We start from the raw sequence: 14,064 nt of genomic DNA, 5'->3' as shown, positions 1-14,064 counted from the left end.
TAATGTTTATCTCCTTGTGTTTAGAGTAAATAAGTACTCCAATCGCATGGACAGATTTATTGCAGAAAAGGAGGAAATATTAACACTTGATGAGAGAACGTGTTATATAATCATTAGCAGAAAGGAATGAACAGGCTTTTCTTACTACTAAATAAAATGCCACCTCAAAGTTTGTATACATTTACAATTCATCCAGGAATAAAAAAAAAAAGAAACCTTGAGGGGTCACATTAGAGGATCACATGATAACAAATAAAGTGGCAGTAAAATGCCACCTAAAAACACCTCTTCCTGTCCACGACTTGGGTTTCATCAACACCCGGGGGAGGGAAAAGGGGAGATGAAGCGGCAGGAGGGGAAGAAGAAGCCATGGCCTCTCTATTCATTGAACCTGGTACACAGACTTATCGGGAGAACTGCCTCTTGTCTCCACGTCCCTTGTTGACGTGTTTGAAGATCCTGGACTTGTCGACGCCCTTGGACTTGTAGCCGAAGCCCCCGCCGCCACCGCGCTTCTGCATCTTCATACCGTGGCAGCTGTTGACATCTGAGGGGGAGGGGTTAAGGAGAATCGCTGGCGGAGTATGAGTGAGAATCAAACCCTTCCAAAAAGTACTTTTCAGCTTGGAAACCATCCAACGGCAGTAAAGAACAGAAAGAACCATTTGCTTTGTTGCAGAAAACGTTTCAAGTGCAAGAGTACAATAGTAAAATAGTATTGGGCATAGCTGAAGTAAATAGAACAAGGACTTTTCTAATAAATAGGTTGGTCGGAGGTTTACAGAGCAATAGAACAAGCGGTAGGGAAGGATACTGAGGTCGACGAAGGGCGGGACCTTGAAGCCGAAGGATAGCGCCACCATTGGGAGATTAAGGGTGCCCACGCTGTAGATCTGCTTGAGGGAATGAGAGTCGTACGCCCGCACGTACGACTTGTAGGCCTCCTGGCCGGACTTGTGGAGGTAGTAGTTCTTCTCTATCAACTTGTCCAGCTAAGGAACCACCACAGCAGCGTTATATTAAGACTGCGTGGAACTGGTTGATTATAATATCCCTAACTTTCCATCTTTTAATAAGGAGTTAACTACAATATTGAGATCAGAGGGTTGAGCGTTACTTTACCTGGGACTGGATGTCAGAGATTTTACTCCACGAAAATTCAAATTCGCTCAGCGGAACCTGAACATAAGACCAGAGCAACATGACCGTTGAGACATTACATTGGAAAACCGGCAGGAAAGGATTCATGTCCAGTTGTACCCAGCACACAGCCAGCTCATCAGGAGACACTTTCCATACAACTACCTTGGGTTCAGTTCCACTACCATATCAATACTAGTTCTGGTACCTAATTTGAGCGTAAACATTCTTCTAAAATACATATAATATAAAAATATAAATAACCATTTTGTGATGCGTCGAGTGTAAATATGCGAAAACTTTAAAAACGCGAATATACCGTAATTTAGGCTAGTTTCAACATCTCCCCAGAATGACAAAAGACAAAACTACCAATAATATTGGTATGCTCCCCAAAATGGAGGCGGTCACTGCGATGTCTGATTTGATAGATTTTCTCTTCTGAAGAACCAGCTGTGTGTGTAGTTTTGGCTCTCTTTAGTACAGCCCTGATACGGTGGGTGCCGAAATACGGACAGAGCTTTTCCCTACTAAAGATCAGACGCCATTCCACAGCGGCGGTTGGAGGACCTACCCGGGCCTGCTTGAGGAAGCGAAGGAACCCCAGCTCCTCGGGCCGCAGGATGAGGAGGGCGTGGCCTTTACCGTCGATTCCACGGGCCGTTCTGCCCACACGGTGGATGTACTCCTGCAGAAGACAACACGCTGGTTAAAGCCACTACCTCCACGGTAGAGCCCGACCGATATGATTTTTCAGGCCGATACGATACGAATATTTTGCGATTTAAAAATCCGATATGCCGATATATCGGCCGATATATATTTTTTTGTTTTTTTATTAATTTATCGGCCATTATAAATGCCGATACCGAATAGTTTGAAAAATGCCTAATATCGGCCTGCCGATATATCGGTCGGGCTCTACTCCACGGTCACAGACTAGCAGAGACATCAGATACCGGATCTTAGCAATTTTAAGAAGTAGCTCAGCTGGGACACTTGGTTCTGCCGCCAGAAGTTATTTCAGTTCAGAAGCTCCTTTTCAATGCAAATCTTATCACCCAATATATTTCTAAAGCCTGCATTCTGAAATTAACATTGTTTACAATAAATAAATAAACTAGAACTGCAAGCAGTTATCCAGGGGTCCAAGCGATGTGCATTTCGCCGGCACAACGCGAAGCATGTATTCAAAAAATGCTACCGTGAACCTGTGGATATAAAGGTTTTGACTGAGAGGTTCGGTGTGGGAGTTATAGCCCCAAACGCGTTTTTCCTTGGTATAGCGCCACCTAGTGACCGGCATGTCTGGATTTTGTCGTCTTCGTAGACCTCACGGACCTGGATCTAGTCATGCTATTGACGTGTCTGCACCATTTACGGTTTGGGCTGTGGACCCACTTTTAGGGAAGGAAGTATAAAGATACACAATGTCGTCGTTTTTGGCGCTCCCTTTTGGCAAATTTTTCTGAAGAGAATTTTCCTTGCGGCGAAATTTTTTTAATTTCTTACCGAACGCCAGTAAGGGTAGCGCCGACATGCGTGCACAATTTGGACTCGATCCGATGTCTAATTTTGGATTTATGATTTTCCAAGCTAATAAACAGATTCAAAACGCTACCGTTTCGTCGTCGACGGTCGGATCAAAAAAGTGTTCGAATTTTGTGGGTATAACGTTTTGGACTGTGGGAGGTTCGGTGTGGGAGTTATAGCCCCAAACGCGTTTTCCTTTGTATAGCGCCACCTAGTGACCGGCAGGTCTGGATTTTGTTATCCGAGTAGCGTTGCCGGATCTGGATCTAGTCATGCAATTGGCGTGTCCGCACCATTTACGGTTTGGGCTGTGGTCCGACTTTTAGCGCGGGAATAATAATAATCCTTACAAAAACAATAGGGATCCAACCTGTTGGCTTGGACCCCTAATAAAACGGAACCCATAATGGATGGCGGCGGGTACCTTGGGGTCATCTGGGGGGTCATACTGGACGATCCAGTCCACCTCCGGGATGTCCAGACCCCTGGCGGCCACGTCTGTACACAGCAGGATGCCCGTGTCCGCGTTACAAAACTGGAAGAAGGTGGTGGTTCGCTTGGTCTGCTTCTGCTTACCCTGGAGACATAGGTAACAAACCATGGTGAGATCGGCCTGAATACCCTGGTGAGTTTATCCTCATCACTAGCCCAGTGTAAATAGTACCACAACTGCATGGTCTAAAAATATAGAGAACAGATGTGAGAATGGTGTGCAGTGTGATTATTGATGATCCAGGTGGATACTTCTTGGTTAGAGTGAATAAAGCTAGACCACAGTGTGAGTGAAAGATTTAATTTTGGCCTTAAATAAATGTTAACTTTAGAGTGATTACCACATGACCACTTCCTCATGTGTTTAAATGTCTAACAACGTATTTGGGAGGAGGGGGACGACAGTACCCGTCTCTGTGCTTACGTGGATGGCCATGACAGGCAGGTCGATGTAATTGAGCAGCTCATAGTGGAACTTGACGGACATGCAGGAGGAGAAGAACACCATCATCTTCTTTTTGCGGTTCTTCTTGAGGAAGGTGAACAGCAGCAGGAATCGCTTCTCCGAGGGGCACACCACGTAGCCCTGGAACAAATACCAACAACCATTGAGCTATCGGAGGGGCACAACACCCTGGAACAAATACCATCAACCATCGAGTTATCGAGGGGCACACCACCCTGGAACAAATACAACTCACTATTGAGTTACAATTATTAACACGCATTTTATTGCAGCGGTTTCAGATTAGGGCGATGTTCTGATACTAGGGGTGCAACGGATCACAAAACACACGGTTCGGATCACGGTTTTTGAGTCACGGGTCGGATTCACTTTCGGAGCAACAAGAAAGATAAGACAAATGTGACTTTAAATAAAACACATTTTTTTATTTTGTTTTGCATAGTCAGCCGATCAGCGGATCACTTGCGTCCCAAACCTGAGGGTTGATCCATACGGATCACGTGTAACCCGTGATCCGTTGCACCACTATCTGATACTACGGTATATCAAGGTTGTACAATATCATGACAGTGGCTATATTAATGCCTTGATCATAAAATATGCACTCATTAGAGCTTGTTACAATTTTAGACCACTTATTCAAATTTCTCTTACTGCGGTCCGGGAGCTGAACTGCCGTCGAAGCTGGCAGCTCTGGCGCGGGGAGCTCAGCAGCAGTACGGCAGCTCAGCTCCCGGAGTGCAATCCCTTTCTCCTCCATGTCGCGGTTCATGGACTTCAGAGTCAAGGCAAAAGTTTGTTTCCCCCCCCCAAATACTTATCAACAATGGCCGAGATATCTACGATATGGCCGAGATATCTACGATATCTACCCACTACGAGTCTTTATTTGTTATGGAAGTACCAGAGACGTCAGATGCAGTCTTTATGATCCAGTGTTTCCCCTATATGCACCTAGCAGCGGCGGTAGGCCGCTGCTTAAAGAGATACTTCACCGGTGGGAATATGAAGGTTTTATCAATTAAATAATTCAATGTATTGTAAATGTAAAAAAAATATTGAAATCGGTTCATCCTAGCCTGAAAAAAGGCAGAAAGAGTGTTTTCATGGTCTCTCTGGCTCAAAGTAAGAAAACCTCCAACTACCACAGTGCATTGCGCTCGCTGCCCCGCCCACCTGTCGGTCTCCCGTCCCCCTCATTCCTCCTCAGTACGCGAGCTCCCGCCCCCTCTCATTCCTTATTGGTGGAAAAATTTGCCACCAAAAGTGTGTTGTAGTCCTCGGCCCTTCCAGCGGGACAAGAGGTTTCTCCCGAAATGACGTCAAACGCGTCATTTGACGTCATTTCGGGAGAAAATTAGATGAGAAAAATGGGCCATTTTTTTTTTATCTATGTATTTATTTATATTACAATAGCGATTTTATAATGATAGAACGCCGGTTCTAAATGGGTGAAGTATCCCTTTAAATATGACCGCCGCTGCTGATTTTTTTTTTAACAAGAGGAGAGGAGAGCTTCAGCTTATCTCTTTAAATTACGAATGTTACATTATTTTGCGCTACGCAAAATAGTATATAATTCCGTGCGCTACGGACGCTGGATATGCGCTTCATATCCAGGTCAATTCACACACTAGTGAGTAAAACATATAAACGGAGAGGAGCTCCTTCTTATCTCTTTAAAAAACTAATTTATTATTTTGCGCTATGGACACTTTCTACAACGTCTTTCTAAGCCGCTGTTGGTAGTGTTGGGTCAGCCATCTCTTCTTCGTTCGTTACCAGACTCCGGTTGCATTGTGGGATAACGTAGTGACCTACCGTTGTATACTGTGGCGGTAGTACGCATTCGGAAACGTTTTCCGTACTACACAATGCGTACTGAGCATTCGGACGCGCTATATTTGTGGCGTACTATAAAATACATACTATAAGTATGAGTATTCGGATTCAGCCCTGGATTGGGCATTGCGAGGTTTGTTTACTGGCGTTGCGACGGTTACCGGTCTTGCGTGTTCCAACGGTTTATTATGTTTCTAATAAATCGCTGTCTAATCAATACTTCATTCACTGCCTCTACCGTGGTCATTACAATATTATGAATAGACTGCGTCGGGTTCTCCGAAGTCTCTCCCTCTTGGTTCGAATATTAATGGCTGCCTAATATTTGTTCGAATTTTGATTTATTTTTTGATATTCAAATTAGATTCGGAGTCAAAGCCCTAGTAGATTCAGAGTTTGCGGTTCAATAGATCAGTGAAACATTGTTGCAACACAATTGAGTGTAGTAACCCAGAGAACCAGCTACAACATTGTTTTCATCCAAACGAGCCGTCTACAGCGAAGTGTGAATTGCATTGGCTTCTATGAGCTGTCGGCTTTTGGCCGCGAGCTTAGGGACCGTCTGCAAAGTGCAAAACTGACACAACCACAATGGTGAAAATTTCAATAGCATCACCATTATTGACTCTAGAGCTCCAAAACTTGTTCCATAGAGGTATGGCTCTTCATGGTCCTACTACAACCTTTAGTTTTGAAAAATATATCGCTTCTTGTTTATGAGGATTTTTTATTTAGCAACAATTTCAATAGGGTTGCCATTATTGACTAGATCCCCAAAATGGTTTCCATATGCATGGGCTATTTATGGTCTCAGTGCAAAACGACCACAATGGCAACAATTTCAGTAGCGTCTCGATTATTGACTCTAGAGCCCCAAAACTTGTTCAATAGAGGCATGGCCTCTTTATGGTCCTACTAAAACCTTTGTGATGGGGGGAGGGGATGGAGTGGGAAGATCCATTGGTTTGAGCACAGACCTTTTCGATTGTTGTATTTGGGTTATGTGATTTTACTGTATAGGCCGGTTGTTGATATAATACATTTTTTGTTAAATAAATGTAAATAATGGTTTTGAAGATTATACCTGTGATATTTTCAATCTCTCCATATTTCCCCTGCTCATTTCTGTGCACAAATGTACTAGGGCCCGACCGATATTGATTTTTGAGTGCCGATGCCGATTATTTTCAGAGAAAAATTACGATTACGATTTAATCGGCCGATTAAAAAAAACGAAAAAACAAACAAACATATAAAACGTAGTTTTTGATACCTTAAATATACTTTAAACACTTTTGACGAATATGTGAATTGAATACAGAACCTTTGAGTGTTTTAGAATACATTTACAGTCAAAAATGAGTGTAATGTAAAATGTAAAATAAATAACTAACTCCCAATGTGCTGCGCTCGTGAGCAGTGACTAACACGTGCGTGCTGAGCAGTATGGTCTCACCGTTAGAGTCTACAGTATAACAAATTAACATGGCCTGGGACCTAAAGAAAAACAGGCACAACATGCTCAAACAACGCGTCTTGTGTACATTGGTGAGGTGAGCGCGCAGCTGCCTGAGCGAGCGTGCTTTCATGTTGTACGGTAAAATTCAATCTCCTCTTTTTTACTCCAGCTAAAGTTGTTAGTTAGCAAGGCGAGTAGGAGCGCAATCTGCAGGATACTAATCGCAATAACATTTATATAAAAAAAATAAATAAATAGGTTGTAATCTGCGTCTTTTTGGCCAATGCCGATTATTTTCAAAAAGGCTATAATCGGCCGATTAAATCGGCCGGCCGATTAAATCGGCAGGCCGATAAATCGGTCGGGCCCTAAAATGTACTGTATGTATGTTGCCGGCAGACACATAGAAACCTCCAGACAGGTTGCGCTTTGCGAGCACACAAAAATAATTGCTCGCAAAAAAAATAACATTTCACCTCCGCTGCTGCAACAACATCCTAGGGGAAACACTTTGATCATGATGTCCTCCGAGGCGCACATAGCTTTTGGCCGTGATATTAGATACATAATATAAATATCCATGTATAGTAGGGCTGTAACGATACGTTTATCGAAACCGAAATCACGACACTCAAAGCCACGAACCTGTCTCGCGGTGTGAGAAGGCTTTCTAACTCTCCGGTCAAATTGTCAGATTGAAATGTGCTAATAATTGTCTAAATAATAGTCTGCTGACAGCGCCCCCTCCTATCGATGCCGTAAGTATGCGACGAGATGCCCTCTCTGTGATGACAGCTCTCCGTGGCTACGGAGGATTGCATTTCTCCACAGCCGTCGTAGTCCTCATATGTGATATGAACGACATTTATCCAGAGTGGGCCAAGCGCGAAAAGAATTGCCTCTGTGATCCTGTCTCTATTGTTTTGTGTGATTTGACTGGCAGTTTGTCTGCTTATAGGTCGGATTGAAGCGGCCACCGATTATTGACAGGATGGGTACTTTATTCTACCGGACTCGTTCGCTTCTTCACTAGACACACGCGCTACCGCTCACTCTCCTCGCTCGACCACTCACTCGCTGACGTCACTCACACGCACACTGCCAATCTCGCGCACACACATATGCTCGTAACACTATGCCTCGTTATTGCGACGTTCATGTTTTTCCCCATCTATTGAAAGTTAGGCTATTAAACATGATGCATTCTATGCGGCCCGATTACATCATTATTTAAGCTACATAGCCTAATAAAAAGCGCTAATAAGGATATTTGACTAAACCAACCAAACAGTTGAGGGTTTTTGCCTACCAGCAAAAAGCACCCAACTGCAATCTTTGGTTATTTCTTTATTAATTTAGCTATACTTCAATAGTATTCTTTCTGTTCAGTGTTCCAAATTATTTGTTATTAAATGTTACTTTAAGTTAATTGGTATATAAGGGTTGTTTAAATAAAATGCTTTTTAAATTTAAAAAAATCGTGGGATGTATCGAACCGTGGGTCAAAAATCGTGATACAAACCGAATCGTGAGTTTGTGTATCGTTACAGCCCTAATATATAGTATTATTATTATTATAGATATAGAGCTCCAGGAGTCCGCAAACGGCAACAATCCCTTCTCCTCAATACTGTGGTTCAGTCCGACAGCTCATTGGTCAAAGGGCAGCAGCTCATTTGAATTAAAAATACAGACCCCAGAAACAGAGCGATCTGAAGGGACTGAAACAGAGGGGAATAGAGGTAGGCGAGCTGTTTCCAGCAAACAGCTTCCAAAGCATGTTTTCAGGAACTCAAATACTATGTTTACTTGTTGGGAAAACAACATAATATGTCTCCTATAACAAACATTGATGTTATACGACTTTATGATCGATTGATGCTCAAAGCGCGTATATTTTTGGCCCAATCCACAGTCCTATCTGATCAATGCACTGAATTACCATTCCTCATTATGTCCTTGCAATTATTCTGACAGAATTAATGATAAAATCTATCAATAAGATAACTGCAAGATAATACTGTATGCCTTAGTTGACACCCAATCCACTACAAAATAAATGAATTGGCAACACATAAAGGCAAAATAACATCAGTACCAATGAGTTTTAAAGATGCCCCCATTGCTGCAAAGTTAGGGCTGTACCCCTTACTACATTACTATTACGACACACAAAACACTTGTCCAAAGAGAGTGATACATTTCAATGCCATTAATGAACAGGTAGGATTTAGGCCCCATACTCAATGACGCCTTACGAAGAAGACGGCAGAAAAAGGGGTTTGAACCCAGAATCTTTAGGCTAGCAGTCCCCCTGACCAGCACTAGCCTTCTCTTGTACTAACCTGCTCGAGGCCGTCCACCGTGGCCTTGTCCTTGTCGTCGTCCACGCCCACATAGAGGGGCTCCTTCTTCAGGGAGATGCGGGCCAGGTCCTCCACCTTCCTGGTCTGAGTGGCGGAGAACAGCATGGTCTGTCTGCGCTCTGAGGAACGTACACACGACCAGTTACTGCCATGCACCAACTTACAACTTCAATTTAAATTAAACGCGGTGCATGGAACCTTTTCTATCTGGCTTTGTTGGAATCCTTTCAAAAACAAACTCTTACAAAGAAGATTACTCAGGGAGGAACCAGGGGGGGGGGGGCAGTGAGAAGTGTGCTGGTGCTAGAAGAAACCTACATGTAAAGGGGGTCGGGGGGGTAGAAACTTACTGGGAAGCAGTCTGATGATCTGCTTGAGCTCCTCCTCGAAACCCACCTCCAGAATGCGGTCGGCCTCGTCAATCACCAGACACTGCAGGTTCTTGTACATGAAGCCAGTGGTATTCTACACACAAAACACATTTTAGTCAACATGTTCCACAGAAGTAAAGTTCACTGGTTTGGCACTCCATTAAAGTTCTTGGTCAAGGCTGGATTCCTGGAAAGCTACCAACTTTTTCCTACTTGGAAACACAGTTCATGTTTTCTGTTTGGAAACAGCATGTACATGCCATTGTTCTGGCATGTAAAATTCCTTTCAAAGACAACAGCAAGTTACTGTTTGCCTTAGTTGACACCCAGTTCACTATGAACGCAGTGAACTGGCAACACATAAAGGCAACTTCCTATCCATTAAAATGGAAACAGGACAAGAATAAACATTTGCATACAACAAAGACACGCAAGTGATAAAAAAATCATCGCAAATCGCAAAGGCTGCGATAAAAAACAGTATGAGTTTGGTTTAATGTTACAAAATCGAACCAATCAAGAGGATCGGATAAACCGGCGGGCAATGTGGGTCCCTTGCCACGTGACGCTTTGATTAGTTGAAAAAATGCTCCCAAAGGAACGAGCAGTTTTTATTGTAACTATCCAATGAAGAATTATTTATTTCTTGTGTTTAGCGAATAATACAGAAGAAAGGAACTTTAAAAAGAAAAATCACATACCGATCGCAATATTTGACAGCTGCGCATTGAACACCAGTAGTAGTACACGCTTAGTAATGCGTGCTCAGTACTGGTCGTCTCGCTGGCGTGTGGCCACAGTATACCAACAGAAGTGCTCACCTGCAGATGGTCCAGCAGACGGCCCGGCGTGGCGACCAGGATGTTGACACCGTTGGCGAGCCGCTGGGCCTCGGCCGAGCGGTTGCTGCCACCCATGAGCAGGCCAAACGTGTGCACGTGGTGCGCCATGAGCTCCTTCAGCACGCCGTACGTCTGCATGGCCAACTCCCGTGTTGGCGAAAGGACCAGCACACCAGCTCCTGGATGGTGGGGGGATTAGGTGGACATGTTTTACATTGGGATGCGTTTCGTAATCCTTTCACTTGACTTAAAAGGGATTCATTTAGAATCCTGCCATATCATTTCAAATGCACAAAAGCTTTCATTCAACCAGACTTCAGGACATGAATGGATTTCATCAATTGTCAAGCAGCTCAGTAGGAACTATTTGCTCTCACAGCAGACTGAAGACCATCAGTGGGAAGAAGAAAAACATGTACCGTTTCTGGGCATGAACTTGAGTTTGTGGATGAGTTCGATGCAGGGGATGAGGAAGGCCAAGGTTTTGCCACTTCCTGTCCTGGCAGCGGCAAGAATATCCCTTGGGAGATAAAAAAAATAATAAAAGTAACATTCAAAGATGTTCTCAATCCTCCCGGTGTGATTAAAGAAGACCCAAGATACCTCAAACCAGGCCATCACTGCTGTGAATCATTGTTGATACCAAGATATTCATTCCCCTCAGCTATGTTTAAGTTTCCTTTGACCCTCCGTTGTTCATATCGTCAATAAGATGAAACAGTGACTGATTTTTCAGGTCTTACCTTCCCTCCAGAAGAGGACGGATGCTTTTGTGCTGGATTTCAGTCATGTGTTCAAATCCCATTTCCTTGACGGCCTTCAGCGTGTGCTCACTCACCAACGTGGTTAGAGACTCAAACGTGGTGTCCTCAAATGCTCCTGGGTTGCAAAATAATGTAGTGGAAAACCTCATTCGAATAAACGGCAAAATGACTTTCAGAATACCAGCATGCACACTGCACATTTCAGCTGCAAATTCTTCAGCTAAAATACAATATGGTCCATCCCAAGAACCAAGCACTCATTTAAATAATTGGGATTTTGGTCAGATTTCAGAACTGCATGTCCATGCCAATCATCTTTCAGAGAGAACTGACAGCTCATTTCAAAGACAACAACAAGAGATTCTTTATGCCTTAGTTGACACCCAGTCCACTATGATGGCAATGAACTGGCAACACATGAAGGCAAGTTTTCATCCATTCTAATGAGAAAAGGGTAGAAAGGCATTGATTCTCCTTAAGGATTGCACAGCCTTCTAATAACTTTTGCGTTGATCTGTTGCTCAAAATCTTCATTCAAGCAGTTGAATGATTCACTACAAGCTTTTGCTTGACAAACTAATATCTATAGATACATCCTGAGTCCAATACCTGACAAGCCCATTGGTAGTTCAGCATTTTCGTCCTCTGCATCAACATCGTTTTCATCTTCCTCCCCGTCATCATCGTCTTCTTTGTTACTCCCTGCAATATCTTCATCACTGTCTTGTTGATCAGCTGTTGCATCTTCCTCCTCTTCCTCATCTGCCTCCTCTTCAGCCTCTACTGCTTGGTTCTGGCTTTTTGTTTTTGCCTTTTTGCAACCTGGAAGAATTTCATTGACATTAACGGTCATTTTACCTTAAATGCCGTTTTAACAATCAACACTCGTTTATCAACCATTACAATGTTATGTAAATATAGTTACCTGACGTTTCACTGTCATTTGCCAGCTTCCTTTTCTTCTTTTTCGTAACGAGGTCTGTTATGTTTTCTGGTTGTTTGGGTAACTTCTGTTTCTCTGGTTTTATCTTTGGTTTAATGGCTGTCTCGGAAGACACGGAATTAGGGGTCTCCTCGCCTCCTGCGCCTGACAGCCCATTTTCTGGAACTGAGGTAAACAAAAGAACAATAAGGACGTGCACTATATAATCGATCAAAATCTGCCCATTCGTGGGATTACGAGTGTTTAAAACCGAGTGATCCTTTAAAACGGACTATGATCTTACTTTACCTGAAGACGATAACTGCATTGTCATTAATAAAACCGATAATCCACTGCTACATCTGTATAATATATGGCTCGGTTTATAGAGTTATCACGTCTATAGATGTGGTTTAAACGTGTTTCAGACCGTCTATAGGTCTGGTTTTAACGTGTTTAGGAAACTGGTCCTACAGACTAGGGCCATGCTGTGGTGCTAGCATGGCTGATGCTGGTAACTAACATTACGAACAAAAAACATTAATCAGGTCTCGTGGATTCATTACAATACATACCGATGCCTTCATTCTTTTTTTTGAGAGAGAGAACTTTGCGTTCTTTGGTCTTTTCGTTTCTTTTCTCGATCTTCTTGCGAAGTATTTTCATCGGCAGGTCCGACATGATTGCAGCTCTGAAAACACGTGCCGTCAAGAGGACCCCTGGAGACGATGGCGCTGCCTGAATGGAAACCCCGAGAGGTCCTCGCAAAGGTGGCGACTGCAGTGCCTGATTTGAATGAAGAGCCACTTTGTTTTCGGGACTTTCTTTTGGGCTCTTATCAATTACTCTAAGTGTAGGCTTAATACATTATGGACTACATTACATTAATGGGGCTTTCATATTGAATGCGATACTGCGTACTACTCTCGGACCTCTCAGTTCATTATTGATCCAAGTGGAGTCAACAGCGGCGCAGACCAATAGACCTAGAATAACTCGGAAGCTCGGAAGGCTTGAGTCCGAGGCATCTGGAACACACCCTGAATCATCATTCAGAGCAACGTGTGACACATAAGCGGAAACCATAGAGCGCTAAAGTGACCGCCCCCTTTTTGAACAGCTCTGGTTCCGGATGTTAATTTCCCATTATTTTTACATTATCGTTATATAGAGTTTTAATGCTGGAACAAAGCCAATCACCTGTCAGGCTAGTTGTGACAATAAAACTAATTTGGAAAACGGAAGAAAAGGCAAAGGTTCAAAACTGTCTATATTATTTCTGTGAACGGTGCCGGAACTGAATTGACGGAAACGTTGATAAACGGTGTGGCAGTGCAATACACACCCATGTCATTCCATAATATATATAAATGAACCATAAATTATTCATTAAATACTATCATCCAATGCACCTCCTATGGTCCCAAAATGACATTGGCTATTGCAATGTGAAGCAATGCACAAGCCCTATTTAACGTTTAATTTGTACACTTACAGTTGCTACAAGTTGTGAAATGTTTTTGTATTCTAGCAACTTTTTTTGCGAACACATTGAAGATTTTAAATGCTTAAATACAATAGAGTAGCAAAGTCATGCCCTTTCCGGCAGAGCCCATGCACCTATGAGATAGAAGAATATGAATGGGTTTCAATGGGAGAAAGTAATTATTTTTTGGTCCCAGTCTTTATATGCTCTGGATTACATGTTGTTTGTGGATTTAAATGATAATTTTTCATGTCAAGAGTTTGACCGTTTATTGTGCAATTGTTCAGTTAAAGGCTAAGAAAACACAATGAGAACGACTACACGTCTCGTAAATGACGACACTCCCTGCGACAGGCGTGGAGCAGAGAGATCGCCATGTCT

General features: G+C 43.0%; 1 protein-coding gene and 2 non-coding genes across 3 annotated transcripts; all 3 read right to left on the bottom strand.

The window, feature by feature from the left end:
- Positions 1 to 13,239, bottom strand: ddx18 (DEAD (Asp-Glu-Ala-Asp) box polypeptide 18). Its single transcript, XM_060076657.1, has 14 exons — positions 12,773 to 13,239; positions 12,201 to 12,383; positions 11,885 to 12,097; positions 11,255 to 11,390; positions 10,931 to 11,031; positions 10,491 to 10,690; positions 9,649 to 9,763; positions 9,278 to 9,417; positions 3,590 to 3,751; positions 3,098 to 3,250; positions 1,715 to 1,828; positions 1,123 to 1,179; positions 815 to 992; positions 1 to 547 (listed from the first exon to the last, which is right to left on the bottom strand). The coding sequence occupies exons 1-14, from the start codon at positions 12,876 to 12,878 to the stop codon at positions 405 to 407; spliced, it is 2,001 nt and encodes a 666-aa protein (XP_059932640.1). The 5' UTR covers positions 12,879 to 13,239; the 3' UTR covers positions 1 to 404.
- Positions 8,882 to 9,015, bottom strand: LOC132445845 (small nucleolar RNA SNORA13). The gene has a single exon (XR_009522731.1). It is a non-coding gene; the product is annotated as a small nucleolar RNA SNORA13 (small nucleolar RNA).
- Positions 9,896 to 10,038, bottom strand: LOC132445846 (small nucleolar RNA SNORA13). Its single transcript, XR_009522732.1, has one exon. It is a non-coding gene; the product is annotated as a small nucleolar RNA SNORA13 (small nucleolar RNA).
- Positions 13,240 to 14,064: the final 825 nt, after the last annotated feature.

The sequence above is a fragment of the Gadus macrocephalus genome, chromosome 17 (genome assembly GCF_031168955.1).
Source record: "Gadus macrocephalus chromosome 17, ASM3116895v1".
NCBI lineage: Eukaryota > Metazoa > Chordata > Actinopteri > Gadiformes > Gadidae > Gadus > Gadus macrocephalus.
This window is presented reverse-complemented; position numbering and strand designations above follow the sequence as displayed.

Coding starts and splice junctions, on each gene's coding strand:
- ddx18 (XM_060076657.1), bottom strand. CDS start 12,878: ATGTCGGACCTGCCGATGAAAATACTTCGCAAGAAGATCGAGAAAAGA. Junction 12,384..12,772: donor AAAAAAGAATGAAGGCATCG/GTATGTATTGTA, acceptor TGTTTACCTCAG/TTCCAGAAAATGGGCTGTCA. Junction 993..1,122: donor TCTCTGACATCCAGTCCCAG/GTAAAGTAACGC, acceptor GTGGTTCCTTAG/CTGGACAAGTTGATAGAGAA.